The sequence below is a fragment of the Olea europaea genome, chromosome 18, assembly GCF_002742605.1.
Source record: "Olea europaea var. sylvestris chromosome 18, O_europaea_v1, whole genome shotgun sequence".
Taxonomy (NCBI): domain Eukaryota; kingdom Viridiplantae; phylum Streptophyta; class Magnoliopsida; order Lamiales; family Oleaceae; genus Olea; species Olea europaea.
In genome coordinates, this window is record NC_036254.1 from 12,325,917 (window position 1) to 12,344,659 (window position 18,743).

The window sequence follows — 18,743 nt, forward strand, 5'->3', positions numbered from 1 at the left end:
TCTAGTAATAACTAACAACGATGAAGATAAATTTTAGTCACCTCGGCAAAACTTATCTTCTTATCATGATTAGATGAAATTTACCGGTGCACCGTGACCGTTAAATTCTAACTCTAACCAAAGTATTAAACCGATAAATTTTGTTGCTGTCAAAATAACGAGTAAATTGTGTTATGAGAGCATAAATAAATACAATTATTCCACCAACAAAGTTTCTTGTACACGGTGTACAGCCCTCTCTCAATGTGAGGGAGCCCACATGAATATTATATTTGTGAACTCCCCACACTGTGAAAGGGGTATATGAGTGTACAGCAATAAGTGTTGTACACTCAGCACAACTGTTATTCTACTGGGATCTGTTAGCTCCTGTCACAAGGGCATGTCCCGGTCGTTGTTTGTGTAGCAGGTTTTTTTTTTGGTATTTTGACATATCATGCCTAAAGTATGAGATAGTAGAACTGTTATATTTGTGGACCCCTCGCATTGTGAGAGGAGTATATGGGTGTACAGCAATAAGTGTTGTACAGCTAGCAGAACTGTTATTCTATTAGGGCATGTTAGCTCATGTCACAAGGGCCTGTCCCGGCCGTTATTTGTGTAGCAGGTTTTTTTTTGGTATTTTGACATATCATGCCTAAAGTATGAGATAGTTTAGATTGTAAGCGGTTATGATTGTTGATAAATATTCTTGTGAAGACGTGAAAAAGTTGAAGGGTCTTGTAATCTTTTTAGTTTCGATCATCTAGAATCTTGTGAAAATTGATAGACATCAAATTCTATGATTATGTGGATTCCTTTGTGAAAATGTGGTGTGAATTTCAAATTGAAGAAATAAGGAAGGATCGAACTAAAAAATATTTAAGTCCGGCTAACATGTAAAAAAAAAAAAATTGCATAAATAAATAAATTATCCACAAAAAACTGAAATAGGCAAGGGGACTGGGCTAAAGCCCAGCCCAGCCCAGCCCAGCCAACCCAAAATCCGCCACCGGTAGAAATTGCACCCGAACACCAGGAAATGCGAGGGGGAGATTTAACTATGCTCATTCGTCGAACGAGCGTGCTTTCAATCAATTTGTGTATACCGTGTTTGTTTTCGCTTTTTCTTGTTCATTATGTTTTATTACATTGTATTTCGATTACACGATTATTATTGACTAGTGGGTTAACCTGACTAGGGATTTGACAGTCGTTGTAGCTGCCAATAATTCACCTAAATTCAACATGACAACTTATCTGCTCATTTTGTTCGCCTCACGTCACATGATAAAAATTATGTTCCGTTCAAAAAATCTCGACCAAACAAATGCTTAACTTGATTCCACAAATTTATATGGAGGATTATGAGTTTAAGTTGAACAATAGAAGTAAGTTAATTTAATTAAAAATATCATATTAAAATAAATTATTGCTGAGAAGTAATAAGCAACATTTTTTGATAAATAGTGACCTAACTTTCTGGTCATCGTTATTTTAGAGTTTCTTTATATTTGTTCAAATAACATTAAATTTTGTACTTAAGTTTTTCATTTGTCATTAAACGATAACTTGACTTGACTCAACTCATCATCTGATAGCTTTATCTGAAACAATTGAGAAGCAAAATCGCACAAAGTTTCACTTATCCTTCGTTTGGGAAGAATTTATGAACAATTTAACTCATGAATAGATAATAATAATAATAATAATAATAATAATAATAATAATAATAATAATAATAATAATAATAATAATAAGAAGAAGAAGAAGAAGAAGAAGAAGGTTCTAATAAGTGAACAATACTTGTGAGTCTATTTGAATGTGAAGTTGAAAATGAAGTATGATCGATTATAAATAATTTATAAATTTTGTCAAACCCATGCTTAATAACTTTTTTTTTTTTTTTTTTTTTTTTACAAGGTGTCCTATTCTAGACTAATCCTTGGGTCTGTGATCCGGCCCCTCTTCACACAGTCCGGTTAATCGCAGGATGTGCCTCCAACTGGCCAGGGTCCGAGCGCTCCCCACCTGGTCTGACAAAGTGCCAAGCAAGGCAATCCAAGTTGCACCTTGCCTTCCAAGAATAATTTATGTTTGGCTCATATTTATAACTGTTTGTAAAAGATCAAATCACTTTTTATCAACATATTTTGAAGGGTTTACAAGTAATACACTTTTATCCGTCACTTTTTTCCTATTTACACATTATTTAAGATCCAAACATGTTTGAATGGACAAATAGAAATGGTAAAAATGTAAATTTGAGTAGTCGTGGATAAATGAAGTCATAACTTCTTTTCGCAATTATTGTGAACCGTACCAAACCCGACACGAGTTGACGAGAGATGTACAACTCCACTTTACCTCCTAGTTGGAATTCACGATAAGACTCCACACTTCCTTTATAAAGGGAAAAACCATAGAGTAAATTGTTTTATATTCACAACATGAGGCAGGTTTTTGATTATGAAGAAGGCCCCTCTCGCCATGTCTTATCTTTGATATGGACATACGATAAACGTCCCTTAGAATCGAAGGTTTTGTGGGTCCATGTAAAATATTAATGATTGTCTACGGACTTTTAATTATATTTTTAAATTAATTGCAAACTATTATTTAATTAAAAAGTTGCATTAATTAAACCACCCTTTAAACCAACAAATACTTGAAAAGAATTGCTTCTTATTTCTCCACTTTGAGAGGCCAATGGACCATCACTTCATTTCCTTTAACCCTTTTCATCTTCATCAACTTCATTTCCTCCTATCAATAATCCTTAAAATTTTGAGATACAATATATAAAGAAAGATGAATTCTTTTCAAAATTAATAGTAGTCACGATGGCAGAGACTCCCTCATCTATCAATGAGGGATAAAGATACACGCCCAGAATTACATGGGCCTTGGACGTTCAGAGGCGCGACAAGTCCCCCACTTACGTCAAGCAGGGCTCATCGATGAGTGGGGTTGGGTGGGATTGAAATTACGGGGTTGAGTGATTACATGAATCAGAAATAAATGAATATTTTTGTAACTTGACTTTTTTTTTTTCTTTTTTATAGAAATCGTTAGAGGCCCTTCCGATGCATATCTATTAAATGTTTATGACCTCTCACCTCCTCTACTCATTTTTTAAACATTTGGGAATACAAATTACTCTTTTTTGATCAATAAAATGTTAAAAAGCCATTTTACAATTTTTAAAAATTGGTCAAATTATGGTGAAATGCTAACTTTTGATCCACTAACTGTTTCCTTTTTTTTTTTTTTTTTTACTTGAAATCGTCAAAAGTTTAAGTAAAACCTGCAAAAAATTTAAAGATTTGAAACTGTGATTTCAATATTCCTAATTTATTTACAAAAGTTTGCAAGGGAGTAAACATTAATTGACATTAAAAATTAAATAAAATGGTATAGATGCTTTATCAAAAGGGTTGGAAAGGGTAATCAAAGATGAGGCCAAAAGCAATTATCGAGTCACAACACTGTCTCTAATCATACAGTTGTGACATAAACATCTTTGAGATAATCAAACACCACATGGTTAGAGTGCAAAATTAGCATTAGCTGTAAAGCATATACTTACCTTTATCACCAAATTAATCTAAATTGGCCTTAGAACTTTAATGAGACGTTTGATATAACTTAATTAGATAAGATGACAAATTCGTGGGACAAATTTTGTCACACATTTCTCTTTCAAATCAGTGCAACTTACCAAATATTTTAGGAAATTTATCGAAGGAAGAAAATACAGAATTTAAAGACTCCGTCGTACCTACATATTAATGCAAATATACGTCTAGAGTGAGCATATGTTTGGCTCAGGTTGATAAATTGTTTATAAACACTCAAATAAAATTGTATTTCTCACATTTCGAGGTTCAACGAGTTTTATTCGCTTATCAATTATTCATATTTATCTATGTATATTATTTAACCATTTAAAACACTTTCCAAACGTACTTTAATTTAAAGTTAATAATTGATCATAGAAAGATATTATTATTATATCTATCATTTTAATATGATATACTGAATATACAAAATATAATTAAAGAAGACAAGAATTTTAAAAAGTCAATAATAAGTTGTTATAATGAAGATGTTTCCTTATATTATTATGTAAAGTTTAAGCTATTTTTATAAATTCTATTTTTCAATAAATTTTTATAATTTTTTTTCAAATTTTTTATTTTTTATTTTTCAGATTTTTTATATTTTTAAATTAAAATTTTAATCCTTAGTATTTTATATTTTTATTTCTTAAATTTTTTTAAACGCTTATTTTTTTTATGCTTTTGAGTGTTTTCAAATTTTTCATTAAAAACACTCAAAACGTTAAAAATGCATTCGAGTTTTATATTATAAATTTAACCTTGTTTTCGAAAATATATATTAAACGTTTTTGCAAAATTGAAAATTGAAAACAAACTTACTGAAGTTGTTTATAACTCTACTTACAACTGCACTATCAAACATATACAATTCAATAATTGGTAGCCATGTGACATTATATCAATTATTATGTCAGTCATTATATCTATGTAGCATGATTGAAATTTATATTAGTAAAATTCTTGTGAAAAGAGTCAATACCAAAAATTAATAATTGTTTGATTGTCTACCAAAAGAAAAATGTTTTGAACATTAAATTGACGGTTTGACAGCATAGTTAGAAAATTATTTTTAATTTATTAATCATACGTATAGTTGTTTGATTAAATAAAATATTTGAATTTAATTGGTATAAATTGTATTCTTTAAAGTTTATTTGTTTGAGATGTGGAAATATGTGAAATATAGTAAAAAGTATGAAAATGCCATAATGCTTGTAAAATCTTAAATTTCATTTCTAAAAATATTATTGGGGTACTGACAAATGGGAAAAAAAAATATTATATCAAATTTTCAAAAACAGTCATTAAATTATAAACAATTCGATGGGTGGAAATAGTAAAAATATTAGGTATTTTATTATAAATTAATAAATAAAATTAATGTAGATTTTTAGCTTTCATAAAAGTTGAAATTAGACATTTTTGAAAAAGCTCCAAATTGGAGCTTATCTTAAACAACTTTAAAAGTTTATTTTTCTTTTTCTTTTTTGTCAATAAGCACTTCTTCACTGATCTTGTTACATGTACATCGAGAAGTACATAATGATACATGGCACCCTCGCATTTGTCTATGTAAAATACAGTCAACTTTTTCATCAAGTTTTTTTCCTCTACATCATATTATGTAATTCCTTATATACAATTTTGATGTACAATTAGCAAAATTCATAATCCTATATTTATAATTTTGTATTATGAAATCTGGACCACTTCAACCAAAATTCTAGAATAGCCCAAGACTCCGATTCAAACTCATCTACCTCCAATACAGAGGATAATAGCGTCGCTATACAACTGCCTTTTATCTCTCGACGTCCCTACTAAACGAAGGCTAAATATATTCCCACATAATTTTTAATAACTAGACTATATTTTAACTACAAGAAATGTTCATAACATTTATACATTATCACATTTATCTCTCAAATTTTTTTTAATTGCATTTTTATTCTTAAATTAACATAAATTATTCCTGAAATCATGAAAGAATAAGATTTTATGATAAATAAAATGTTAAAAGTAAAAATGTTGAGAACGTAAGTGTAATAATGAATAAAGGTTAATGACCCCCAATGTAATTAAAATGTAGTGTTTTATTGAGAAAAAAATGAAGTGTGAATATAACCACCTTTAAACAAAGCTCATTTTTCTTTCTTTCTTCTTCTTCTTCTTCATTTTTTTTAATTGTACAGTTGGTCTCCAACATATTGTTGAATTGAATTGTCTTAACATTTTTAAAAGAGCAAGTTGATCATCTACTTTTCAATTTTGTAGTGGCTATGGAACGATATTCTTCAAATTGATTATGCCCTTAAGACTTCCCATGTTTGGTACAAATTAAAATTTTAATTTAAATCAAAGTCAACAACTAATTTAAACAATACATTTTATAGGATCCACGACCTTTCAACCACACATTTCAACAACTTTTATCAAAATTAAAAAAATAATAATTTTAATCATCACTAAATAGAGGCTTAATTCAGAGAAAATAAAAGGAAAAAACATTATTTCCTTCAACCCTTACCCATTCCGTCTCTCCACTTGAAGTTAGTGGCCGCTCATTAATGGCAACGGAGCGAGTTCATGGTAGGGCAACCATTTTTGTGCCCAGTTGGGAATTTTTCATCCTTGCCTACTTAAGACTGGGAGGTGGGATACTCGTTTGTCCAATTTTATATTATGTCCCGATTGGTTTAAATCAAAAATCAGATTTTAATAAAATATGATGAAATATATAGTTCAAAAGTTATGATCTCATAAAATGTGTGATTAAAAATAATTGTTCACTTTGAGTTTTAGATTTTTATCTAATTTCAAGTCACATCAAACAGGTGCTTCAAGAATGTCAAATTTTAAGGGTATGAGTTGAAAAGTGTCCACTCATTTGAATTTAGTGTCAATTTGTCTATTATGCCCTTAATGAAAAGTTACATTTTGAAATGGTATTTTCGACATTTTAAATGTCGTTCTTGACATTTGATTTTTTTATCAATTTGTCACAAATTTTGAGAAGTGACTTCCATGAAAAGTTACATTAAAATAAATTTGACGACAAAAAAAAAGAAAATATAATACTTTAAAAAAATAACGTGAAAACAAAAAATATGATACTTCTATAAAAAAAAAAATCACGTCTCCGTGACATGGAGACATTCTCGACATTACATATGTCATTCTCGACATTTGAATACCATTTCATTAAAAAAAATTGAAAAAATCACGTCTCCGTGACACGGAGAAGTACCTCCGTGTCACGGTGACATTCTCGACATTACATATGTCATTCTCGACATTTGAACGTTTCATTTGTCTAGAATGACATTTTATTTTGAACATAACATTTCTTGACATTTGAAAATATCGTTCTTGACATTTTTGAGTCAACGAAAAATATAGCATTTATTGTGATTTGATATGTATACTTTTGAAATAAATATGACAGGTTATGTATCAAAATTTTATTCGCCAATAACAATTTTGCAAAAATGTCCATTTTTTTGGCTTAGTGTGGAATTAAAAATTGTTAATAAGGGTATTTTGGTCTAAATTTTTCCAAATTGGACATTTTTGCAACGGTTTGCAATAATGGACATTTTTACAAATGACTAGGTAAAAATGGACATTTGATGAAATTTCCTCTATATATATTATATAATTTTTGTGTCTGTAAAATATAATTTTTCTTTTTAAATAATACATAATGGGATTGGGCAGGCAATACCCATCGTCGCCCATTTCAGGCCAAGGCCATGCAAGTTCTCAAATGAGTCAAATAGTTTTGCCACCCCAAACGGCTCCCCGACTCAATCCCCCACTCGCCACCTTCACCAAAAATGCTACAAAACCTTAGGTAGTGGTTGGTTTGCATTTTCATTTTCAAAACGATTTTTAGTTTTCCCCAAAAACGGTCCGTTTTCTGCGTTTTGAACGTTTTCGACATTTATAACTGAAAACGCTGAAAATGATAAAAAACCGTTTTGCATTTTCAATTATAAATTTTAACTCGTTTTCGAAAATGCGTTTTCGAAAACGACGGACCAAACGCATTTTCTACGTTTTCGAAAACGAAAAACGAAAAACATGCCGAAAACGGCAAATCAATCACAGCCTTAGTATCTCGTATTTTACTCTCACAACATTAGGAGGGCAACATAGCCTAATATTACAAATTTCAACGCTCAAAAAAAAAAATATATATATATATATATATATTGATTAAAATTGAAGAAAAACAATGCCCCTATTTTGGTGTAGTTAAAAATTATTTTTTTAATGAATTTTGATATAATTGATAAAACGTATATTTAAAAATTATCGATCTTACAAAATGTATGGTTAAAATAATTATTGACTTTGATTTGAAAATTTAATCTATACCCTTAAATGTTTTTTAAAAAATAAAATAAAGGGCTAATAATAGAAAATTTCTGAAATAAATTTAAGAATACTTTCTAATATACACAAGATGCTCTTTACGTTTAAAGAGACTGGTAAATGTTCTTTTGATAGAAAATTGAACAAATCAACACTATTACCAACTTGCATCCCTTTGAAGTTGTGTACCAACTTATAATTCGAACAATAGATTGGGGACTGTCTCTGCAATTTCCTTTTGTATACCCCTTCGTCGGTTAAACCACGCCGTCATTCAAAATTCTCAACGCCGTTAGTTTATTCCATGTCCCCATCCCACCCAACACACCAGTATAAACCATCTGCAATAGAAGACAAATCACACACAGTTGATGAGACCTCTCGGCTCTCTGGAAAGCATAATTCCCAGAAACTGAACAAGGAAGAAATTATCAGAATATCAATTTATTTGTAAGATAAAAATCTCGCATTTCCACATTTTATATCTATCCGTACGTATTTGTGCATACATGATTGCATATAGATTAATGCATATTGATCTTTCTTTTTCTTTTTCAGTTTTTTACACTGATTTGCGCATTTTAATGTAAGAAGATCTGAGTACAATGTAATTGGCATTTAATTTGTGTTGTTTCAGTTGGAAATGAATTCTATGGATTTTTATTTTTTTCTTCTGGGGTTAATGGTTTGATTAATGTGAAATGTGGAAATAAAAAATATATATATTTGGATTTATTTACTTTTTGTTAAAATTTTGCAGTTAAAGTTGGTCTGAATGGATAGATGTTTAAAAACTGAATTCCATATGATGCAAATCATTTATTTTTTCTCATTAGGATACATAAAACTCACTTTTAATTTCTATTTTGTCCCTTCCGTTTAAAATTTTCTTATTGGAATTGGGGTCAGGTTATTATGTAGCTTGTCCTCGATCCCATCCATATTGCTATTGTTGTGTCTGTGTTAAGTATCGATTAAAAAAATATTAGTATAAGAGGTTTTATTCTATCCTTCTACAATTAAATTTCTAAATAATCCCAATTTCCAGGTTTTTACTAATAAGGATAAAAGGTGAACATACATGCTTGCCAAAGTTTTATCATAGTATTGTTTTTGTTGTAGTTACTATTATTATCCTCATGTTTCCCTTGTTGGGAAGTATTATGATTCTGTCTATTCCTTCTTTTCAGATATCATATAGATTTCCTTTCAGTTGCATCACTAGGTGCCACAATTTAAGTTTTAACTTCTTTCACCTAATATTCGAGTTCATGTATCGGAAATAGTTTATTATGATTATACGTAATGTAGTTGAAAAAGAAAGGGGTCAACACACAACTGCTGGCACCTTTTGTCATTGATTTTCGAATGTAGGCTGATAACAAACAGATACGCAGGATGGTTAAATGTGTAAAAGTATCTGGATCCTTAGAAACTAAAGTGAATTTCTTGTTGGATGGAACTTTTTCTTGCCTGTGGTTCTTTAAGGACGGTGATGCGAGGAAATTTTATTTATAGCATTCATTCCATTGCACAATGAGACCTTCTTTGGTTTATTTTCAGTCCAATAAGGCTAGAAGTTACTGATATTCATATGGACAAGAAGCTAGATGCTGTCATAATTGTCTCAAGTAATGTTTCCCATGGTCCAAATTACGAAATTGCCAGTCCACAAGACGAGGCACAACCAAAAAAATATATTAATCTGGATCCAGAACTTGATATATTGAGACAAAAGGCTGTGGTAAAGGAGCATGAAACAAACGAATGCGACACTGAAAGGCCTGTTGAGACTACTAAACTTTGTGAAGCTGACAAATGTGAAAAGCAAGATGTACCAAGCTCAAATGAGATTGACATGGAGAAGGAAGGCGCAAAATCTAAAGGTCAAAAAGTAACTGATGATCATAAGCAGTCAAGACCTTCGGGCAAACCTGCTATGAACTGTGCTGCTGGAAACTGCAAAATAAGGTGCACTGTTCCACAGCCATTTGCTTTGGCAACAGAAAAGCGCGCTTTATGTGGAACTCGGCCTCATGAGACTGAGGATGACTACGTTGCTGCTGCAAATAAACCCCCTCATGTCAATGGTTTGCCACACTCCAGTACTGCCAAGAAGAATGTGGTAAATGCCCTGCATCAAACTTTAGAATTTTAGGCTTGATTATAACTTTCCAATCATGCATGCAATTGTTTTTGTCAACATTTTCCAGGGAACATTTCTGTGATAAATCTCCGTGTATTGGGTAATTTATCTGTTTTACATATGCCAAATGTGCATGATTTTATTGTTTCTTACTCTTTGAAATAACCTATATATTAAGAAAACAAATCCCTTATTTGCATGTTTTCTTTTCCTGTTTTTAACATAGAAAACTTGTGCAATTACTCTGTCACGTGATAAATGGGGAAATCTTTTTCTGCATCTTGACTTTTTATTAGCTTCTTGCTTTCTTTGTTTCTAAAGAAATTGTATAACTGGCTTTTCATGCATGAGAAAACTTCTGGGATCTGGGAAACGTAATTTTGAGGTGCGAAGGGGCTTATGAATGTAAAATTAGAAGCCAATCAACTACTAATACTGTAGGTTTTCTATTTAGGTGCAGCCTGTCTCACTTATGGTATCGAGGAAGCCGTTGCAACCTGCTAATAAGAAGCGTCCTGATGAAGATAACTGTTCTGTTGCTTCTTCGTATCCTATTTATTGCTTAGTGCACTGAATTTTATTTATTTTTTAAATATTTCCTTATTGGATTCTTTCACATATCTTATGTCTATACTTCATTTGAGTAAAATGCTTCCTCAACTATGTGAAGAACTGTGGCATCAGGAAGAAAGGTCAAGACAATTGTTGCAGCAGTCCCTGTTTTCAGGTGCAGTGCACGTGCAGAGAGAAGGAAGGAGGTAGTGTTGAATCAATCTTTGACAAGTGAAGTTGTTATCTATATAACACTGAACCATAATGCATAACCCTGTTTTTCATTTGACCATGCTTGTATGTTTCAGTTTTATTCAAAATTAGAGGAGAAACATCAAGCTCTTGAGGCTGAGAAAACTCAGTGTGATGCAAGGACAAAGGTACATACTATGTGATGTTCTCATCAACTTATTTAAGTTTAAATATAAACTCTCCCTCCTTTGGCTGTTATAGTCAACTGTATTGATATAACAAAATCCTTTTTGTCCTCTTCCATATAGCAAGTCTTTTTTCACATCCGTATTTTTTGCTTGTTTTCTTTCTTCAATTTTGTAGGAAGAGATTCAAGCAGCTGTCAAGCAACTAAGAAAAGGTTTGTCGTTTAAGGCAAGCCCAATGCCTAGCTTCTACCACGAGGGACCACCTCCCAAAGTTGAACTGAAAAAGGTACTTGACGCTACTTTGGCAAAGTTTGAGACTCGTTTGGAGTTAAAATTATCCATATAGTCCTATTACTTCTATGCACACTGACTTGGTAGTTGGTAGTTAATACACAAAAAGACACCACAATTGATTTAAGAGCCCACGTTTCTATGCAATTGAAGCTCTAAACAGTTTCATATTTATGTTGTTAAGATGAGTTCCATGCAATCTTAATTCCTGACTTCATATATTCTGTCAGAAACGTGATACCATGTTACTATATTAGTTTGCTTCTTTATTAGTGTTCCTGAAAACCTTTAAAGATATTGTCATTGGATGTCAGCCACCTCCAACTCGTGCTAGATCGCCAAAGTTGGGCAGGAGGAAGAGTTGTGGGGATGCAGGAGATTTTGAGAAGTGCATTGGTGCTTATGGTCGTGGACCCCGTCAGAGTATTACCATTTACAGAAATAGTCTCCCTACTACAAACAGGAAACTTGGTATCAATGTCCAGAATGGTACCGCTTCTTGAAAAATTAAGGATCAGACTTGACAGGGAGGAGAGATATATGAGGCTTTTGCACTGAAGGTGAATGAAGATAGACATGCAGACATTGCTGTAAATTCTTGAGGTTGGGTAAGTTCTCTGATTAATGGGACGAAAGAGCTTTAATTTATTGCTGAAAAGTCTTAGGTCTTGCATCTTGTGACCATTGTGTTTCAGATACATGTTTAAGCAGCGAAACTCTTTGCAGTGGTTTGTGTTACAATGATTTATGAATTGTAAATTTCTGTAAGTTATGATCATATTTATCAGAGGAAACTTTATGTGATAGTAAATCTTATTCCTTTCATTTAGCCTCGTGATCGTTTATTGTTTTCTCCATGCTTGAAATGCATATAATACAGGGAAGATTGATACTGTTGGTCCTCGACCTATTAGCCAAGGAGCAAATTGATCTCAAACCTACAAAGAGGAAGTTGGTCCTCGACCTTTTGAAATAGGTGGATTGTTAGACGGTGGCCGTAGAGAACAATTTCCAGCATAAATCCTCGTGTGACCAATCAATTTCCTTGGTTGCTTGGTCACCTGGGTAAAAAACCAGTCTCTGCAAATATGAGCACATTTTATACAAAGCATGGTGTTAATGTAGCAATGACCTTGAAATAGTTGAAACTTGAAAGCAATGCTTATAATGAATTTCCAGGTTCACCACTTCCAAGAAAACGTATGGTTCCTCGTGTGTGCATATTTCAGTGAAGGATGTAAATTTACTTGCATGGGACCCCTTTCAATTCAATGTGCTTTAATGGGATTGAATATGAAGCAATTGGTTTGTGACATTATGGTAATCCCTAATTATGGAAAACTATGCTTTACTTTGATCTTCTGTCTGTCTGTGTTTGCGTACATAATAAATATTTGCCGGATTTCTGTTTCTCCTCTATATTTAAATTGTAGTTTTTCCTTTTTATTACATTAACAATTTGATGAATGATTGGAGTTGGGAATACGATGATGCCTCGCTATTGCTCCTATGTAGTGGTCAACCTAAAAAATTGTATTCCTGCCACGTAGAGACCCTCTATGTAGCTGTCTATCTAGGGCGATCGATCCATCTTGGTAACAAAAACTATAGGAGTCTTTATTGACAAGATTCAACGGTAAATATCTGCTCAAAAGAAAAACCGCCTAGAAGTTCGAGAACCTTTGGTACTGTACTCTGTGGGTCCAAGCAAGACCGCCCTCGTCCCTTCTCTTTCTCCATTCAGCCTCCTTTGCTTTGTTCCCATAGAGTCTAAGGCAATAACAAATTATAGTAGAATTGATTAAGAATTTTCTTTTTTTCTTCTTTCAACTAGAATTTTAGGAAGTTAGAAAGCTAACAAAACTTCTCAAAGATGGAAACGTCTTCTGTAGTAACACAGAAAACATATACTTTTAGATGGGAAATTACTGATCATTTTTATTTTTCTTGAAATGTGACATGAAGTGTGTGCATATCACTTGCTTCAAGATACCAAACAATGAACAAGACATATCTAAGCAAAAACATCATGAAGATAGAAGGAACTTAGAAGCATAGATACAAGAAATTCTTCCAAACCGAAACAGCCAAAGTTTTAGACAAAGCGAAACCATCAGTACAAAACACACGACAGAAAAACTGCATTAAAAAGGTCGGGGTTGGAAAATGAACTGCAGATGCACTATTGTTGGAGAAAGCAGCCAATGGCATGATCCAATCTCGATATATGATTCAGAGTGATACATGCCACTCGTCCATGTCTCCTGACGTTCAAGATACAAATATTAGTTATAATCTAAGAAGAAAGCAATCCAGAAGGATCATAATATTGTCTCTCTCCTACCATGGGAATCCATAAGAAGGTCAGCATCCATGTCACCTGAAGGTCAAGATACAAACATTATCTACCCTCAAAAACAAACAACAAACCAAAAGTCTGATAACCGTGCTTGCTCTTACCATGGGAATCCACAAAGGTTGTTGGCATCTATTGATTCTTACCATGGAAATTCACAAGGTTGTTGGCATCTTTTGATGAAGGGAGCTGAGAGATATAGTTACCTTCTAGTAAATCTGAAATCCGATAGAATACAAAAGTTAGTCCACCTCTAGTCACAATCCAACTTAATTTTAGCACAACAAATAGCGATAATTTCAAGAGATGGGAGAGGGGGGAGAGAGGGAAAGCAGTCATAACTACCAGAGAAATCAGCTGCCAACTCTGGGAGAACAAAATCTCCAGGGTTTTGATCCAAAAATCCAAAACCATCCAAGATGCTGCCATTTAGAGGTTGTGTATTGGTCTCTACGCTAGTGAAAGACGACATAGCATCACCCATTCGAGGACGTGATTCGAAGAAACTGTTGTGTGGAGGGAAATTGAAAGGCAAGTTGCCATTATAAAGAGGTTCTGTTTCTACTATCGTCCCATTCAATGCTTGTGGGACTTTTGAGTTTTGAGGCAAGACCATGTTCTGAGCAACATCAATCATTCCGCCATGAGTACACACATCAAGAGTTCCTTGCATACACGACTGGATTGACAATCCACTGCTAAATGCATTTGGTGAAGTAGCAAGTTTTGGCGGCTGCAAAATTGCATTTTCCACCGGTCTTGTAATTTGTTCGGCACGCCACATGGAGCTTTGGTTTGCTGTTGGGTAGACATACTTATTAAGCATTTAGTTTAAAACAAGTTCCAGAGAGAGAGAGAAGGTTTACCAAAGCTATGTGGTGATGAACCAAACAACGTGATGAAAAAGGATTCACACAAGACCAAACTTTAAGGTAGTGGTTGATTTGCATTTTCATTTTCCATTTTCATTTTCAAAACGATTTTTAGTTTTCCCCGAAAACGGCCCGTTTTCCACATTTTGAGCGTTTTCGACATTTATAACTGAAAACGATAAAAAGTAGTTTTGCGTTTTCAGTTATAAATTTTAATTCGTTTTCAAAAATGCGTTTTCGAAAACGACGGACCAAACGTGTTTTCGGCGTTTTCGAAAACGGAAAACAGAAAATGGGTCAAAAATGGCAAATCAACCACGGCCTAGTACTTCCATAGGCAGTATAGAAAATGCTGCAAGCAAAACCACCTGTAGTCATAGATTCAATACTTAAGGTCTGTACCAATGATTTTATTGGGTCTAAGGTTTAATTCGTCATTGGTGGTAGTGGTGGTGTTCCGACTAAGGCAACTACTTGTTCCTATGGAATGAAATCTTGCCCAAAGAACTAGTTAGCTACCCTCAGTTTTTATTTATTCATGATTTCTCATTCTCACACCATATTCCAATATTTAGCTAATATGAAGCAGCCAAAAATATCAGAGGTATTACAACCAAGTGATCAGGAAAATGGCAATATTGCAGCAATGGAATCTAATTATTCTGATACAGTGATTATTAAGGCCCCTCAGAAGTACATTCCTAAAAAATTTGGCTGGAAGCAAATGATTTTGTACAACAGGAAATTTTACACAATTGTTTGACCCAAGCTAAAAAAATTTACCATAAAATTTAGAGGAAGTATATGTAAAAGTTATCCAAATATTGAAAAAGAAAGTGCACACCTTCAACTATTTAAGTAGAAAACTCTCTTACCTGGTGAAACATCATATCCATTAGACATGGGCATGGAAGTCATCACACTTAATCCTGTTTTGCACATTAGCTCTGCCTGCTTTGATAGCAACCGATTGAATTCCACCATTTGTTGCTTCACTAACACCATAAGATTATAAGCCTTGAAAAATTCTGGATTTTGTGTTTCAAGCCTATGCCAAACTGGAAAACAAATATACAATGCGAAAATGCAATGTTGTTATATTACAGCATGAAAGATGAGTTTAAACAAGGTGACAACACTAACGAGGAAAAAAAAAATTGCTAGAAACACATTGATGTGAAATATTGAAACATCAGCTACCTTCTTGGAGTAAACTAACTGAATTACTGCCAATAGTACATTAGAAAACATACAAAAAGGAAAACAGTCTTTGAATGTTTTCTATTTTAAGTCAATCGATGGCTGCAATAATCGGGAATTGAACAATGAGAATGTAGTAGCACGTAAACTCTACTGCTTCGTAATAGATTTTCTAAGTCCAAGAATAAAACAACTTTTTGCTATTCATAGCTATTTCCTTGACACCAACAAAGAGTTCAACCCAATGCTTTATTTTTGTCCTAGTTGATCCTAATTCAAGATTTTAAGTATATTGATTTTTCCACAACAATCAAATACTTTTCTCTTAAAATATTGTACATTTTCCATCCTTAAACATATTTCCTTTCCTTTGATTTTATAGTATAGACGATTATGAAGTCCCTCACTATGCCTTGTGGTAATGATTACTCTGGCATTACCATCTTTACACAACGATGCAATAGTAATCTATTGATTCAACGAATTTTTGAATTTTTCAAGTATTGACATTACAACTTTACCACAACGATGCAATAGTAATCTATAGATTCAACGAATTTTTGAATTTTTCAAGTATTGACAATGTGCCAAGTTTATCAGCATGTATCAACTAAATTTCAACAAAGTTGTAAGTGCCGGTCTAGAAGTAATCATGTTTTTAGACAATAATAATAGTCAAGACGATAAAAGGAAAGTGAAAATTCTTGACTCTACTTAACATTTTGACTTTATCGTATTGATATGAAACTCTTCACAGCTTCTACCCTGCAGTTTCGAACAAAAACTACAAGAACTAATTGGATAGTTATACCTATTTCGGCAATATCAGGATTTTCGTGGGCCTGAGTGATGACAGTGTTCATGACTTCTGCCTTGTTCATGTAAAGCATGAAGCACTTTTCAATACAGTTTTGAACCTGAAATATTTACAGATCAAATAAAAAAATATAAGATAGAATCTTTCAAAGTGAGAAATGCTAATTTAATTTTAGTTTAGAGAATCCTGCAAAATGAGAAAAATGATTAAGAAATGTTATTGCTAAATTTGAATTTAGAAATGACCAATTAAAACAAGCTCAAGAACACACAGATCTGTTCAAATCAGAAATATATAGGGAAAAGATTTGTTTGTTATTGCGATATAAATTGAAATAACAAGAATCAGAATAACAATTCATCATCGGTGTTTACATGAATAAATGTACATGCATCGTTCACATTTTCCTTTTTCACCTTTTATGTACAGTCATAAGTACAATCATTTTACCAGAAAGAATATAGTCAATCAAAGAAATGCTCAATAGCTTACCCGTGCAATATTATGATGCACAGTTTTTCCTTCTTTTTTCCTAGCCATTGTTTCCGGTTGCAACCTTTTAATGGAGTTGGAGAAAGATGTAATGCAGTTATTTTGCTAGCGTGCTCCGTAAGGTGCACCTATGTTCCAAATTCAGCAAGTATACTTTTAACAAACATGTGGTCAAAGCTCACACAAATCAAAGGATGGCGAGTCCATGAAAAGAAGAAAATGAAGATGCAATGAATTGATCACATACACCAAAGGATGGCTAAAATTAATTTTCCTCTTGTCTTCATGCTCGTAATCCTACACCAGTACACCGCCTTTCATTTGTTACACGTAAAATCTCAAAATCACATAAAATTGCCACCTGCATATAACTTCATTTTTACTGCAACATCATTTTCAACCATATTTGTGCAACAAATTCAGGGATATTAAGAATACATTGAATCTCGATTCAAACTTTAAACAGAAGTTTCTGGGCAGCTTGTTGAAAAAATTTCAAGTTTTTTATTCGAAATGTTGGCTGTTTTTGAGAAATCAATCAGTAAACCGCCCATATATTTATTATGGGCCTTCAGGACACCTGCACCAGAAGCTTCTTGCATGGTGACAAAGCTAGCTACCTACACTCACCCATAACTACTAAAAAGAAACCTCAATCAGTTGAAGCTCTAAGCTTGAAAAGGAGAGGCAAAATGTCATTTATTTATTTTTTTTTTTTATATTTTTCCTTTTTAACTAAAAGTAAAGTTTTTTCAGTCACCAAGAATAGAACAAGATGCAAAAATGGCAAGACCGAAACTTTCCTAAGAAATTAAAGAGGTGACGTAAAATTTCCTCAATCTGATTACATTTATTTCATTTACAAACTAACTGATATCTTTTATCCAATTTCATCAAACAAAGAAAAAGGGTTTCTGTTTCAGAATTAGTAAAAGAAAGAGAAACAAACACACTATCATAGAAGAGTCGATCCTTTAATTTGCTGTAAGCCAAAGAAATCAACCGACAAAACCAGCAGACAATAAAAATAAAAATATGAAACACGATCAAATATGAACTGAAATCCCAAATAATAATTTACCATAGTTTCTTAACAAATATGACAAAAGTAAATTAAACAAAAGAATAGTATGAATAAACTGGGCTGGTACTGGTTTCTTACACTCACCAGATACAATCGAGATGTAGAGAGTTGCAGATAAATACGGAGAAAAATGGGGAGGAAATCTGGAATATAGGAAGGGAATTGTGGAATATTGGAGGGGAGTTGTGTGTTTATATTGGAGTTTCTGATTCTGAAGCGGTTCAAGTCAGATAGGAGTGTTAGTGTTTGATTCAAATGTCTCTTTCTTTTTCTTTTTCAAAAAGGGAAAATGTTTCCAATAGTCTACATATTTTTTATTGGAGCGAAATATGTTTATGGCATAAAATTTTATTAGGATATGACTATCCAGTCGTGCAAAAAAAGTGCATGTATTTTTTATTAAATTAATAAGATTTTCTCTAGTTAAAGACTTGGGGCGGTGTATTCAATTGGAACAATACTATAAGTACATATTTTTTCTACAGAATTTGTATGTGGTGACAACTGTCTTCTTGTAGTTGGCTTTTTTTGCAACAGTTATCTTCCTATACAAATTCTATCAGAAAAAATCTGC

The 18,743-nt window shown here is 32.7% G+C and overlaps 2 protein-coding genes across 6 annotated transcripts; one reads left to right on the forward strand and one right to left on the reverse strand.

Annotated features, from left to right (window-relative positions):
* The first annotated feature begins 8,268 nt into the window (after positions 1 to 8,268).
* Positions 8,269 to 12,177, forward strand: LOC111367476 (protein WVD2-like 3). 2 transcript variants are annotated; one of them, XM_022988374.1, is made up of 7 exons: positions 8,269 to 8,429; positions 9,543 to 10,104; positions 10,580 to 10,671; positions 10,796 to 10,883; positions 10,986 to 11,057; positions 11,233 to 11,343; positions 11,663 to 12,177. In XM_022988374.1, the coding sequence occupies exons 1-7, from the start codon at positions 8,284 to 8,286 to the stop codon at positions 11,849 to 11,851; spliced, it is 1,260 nt and encodes a 419-aa protein (XP_022844142.1). In that variant the 5' UTR covers positions 8,269 to 8,283; the 3' UTR covers positions 11,852 to 12,177. The 2 variants fall into 2 exon arrangements, with proteins under 2 accessions (XP_022844142.1, XP_022844143.1); XM_022988375.1 differs by having other exon boundaries at positions 10,586 to 10,671.
* A 1,186-nt stretch (positions 12,178 to 13,363) lies between these two features.
* LOC111367478 lies at positions 13,364 to 18,426 on the reverse strand. Of its 4 annotated transcripts, none has more exons than XM_022988378.1 (9): positions 18,254 to 18,426; positions 17,333 to 17,382; positions 17,086 to 17,213; positions 16,588 to 16,693; positions 15,452 to 15,634; positions 14,050 to 14,502; positions 13,851 to 13,922; positions 13,693 to 13,728; positions 13,364 to 13,612 (listed from the first exon to the last, which is right to left on the reverse strand). In XM_022988378.1, the coding sequence occupies exons 3-9, from the start codon at positions 17,131 to 17,133 to the stop codon at positions 13,581 to 13,583; spliced, it is 930 nt and encodes a 309-aa protein (XP_022844146.1). In that variant the 5' UTR covers positions 17,134 to 17,213; positions 17,333 to 17,382; positions 18,254 to 18,426; the 3' UTR covers positions 13,364 to 13,580. The 4 variants fall into 4 exon arrangements, 3 of the variants coding, with proteins under 3 accessions (XP_022844146.1, XP_022844145.1, XP_022844144.1); XM_022988377.1 differs by having other exon boundaries at positions 17,333 to 17,446; XR_002697828.1 differs by lacking the exon at positions 17,333 to 17,382 and having other exon boundaries at positions 13,809 to 13,922; positions 18,254 to 18,424.
* Positions 18,427 to 18,743: the final 317 nt, after the last annotated feature.

Excerpts from the sequence above, each read along its gene's own strand:
- LOC111367476 (XM_022988374.1), top strand. The coding sequence starts at position 8,284 with ATGTCCCCATCCCACCCAACACACCAGTATAAACCATCTGCAATAGAA. Across the intron at positions 11,058-11,232 it reads AGTGTGATGCAAGGACAAAG|GAAGAGATTCAAGCAGCTGT; the intron begins GTACATACTATG and ends TCAATTTTGTAG. Across the intron at positions 11,344-11,662 it reads CCAAAGTTGAACTGAAAAAG|CCACCTCCAACTCGTGCTAG; the intron begins GTACTTGACGCT and ends ATTGGATGTCAG.
- LOC111367478 (XM_022988376.1), bottom strand. The coding sequence starts at position 17,133 with ATGGCTAGGAAAAAAGAAGGAAAAACTGTGCATCATAATATTGCACGG. Across the intron at positions 14,503-15,451 it reads TGGATATGATGTTTCACCAG|CAAACCAAAGCTCCATGTGG; the intron begins GTAAGAGAGTTT and ends TCTACCCAACAG. Across the intron at positions 13,923-14,049 it reads GTTGGCAGCTGATTTCTCTG|ATTTACTAGAAGGTAACTAT; the intron begins GTAGTTATGACT and ends ATCGGATTTCAG.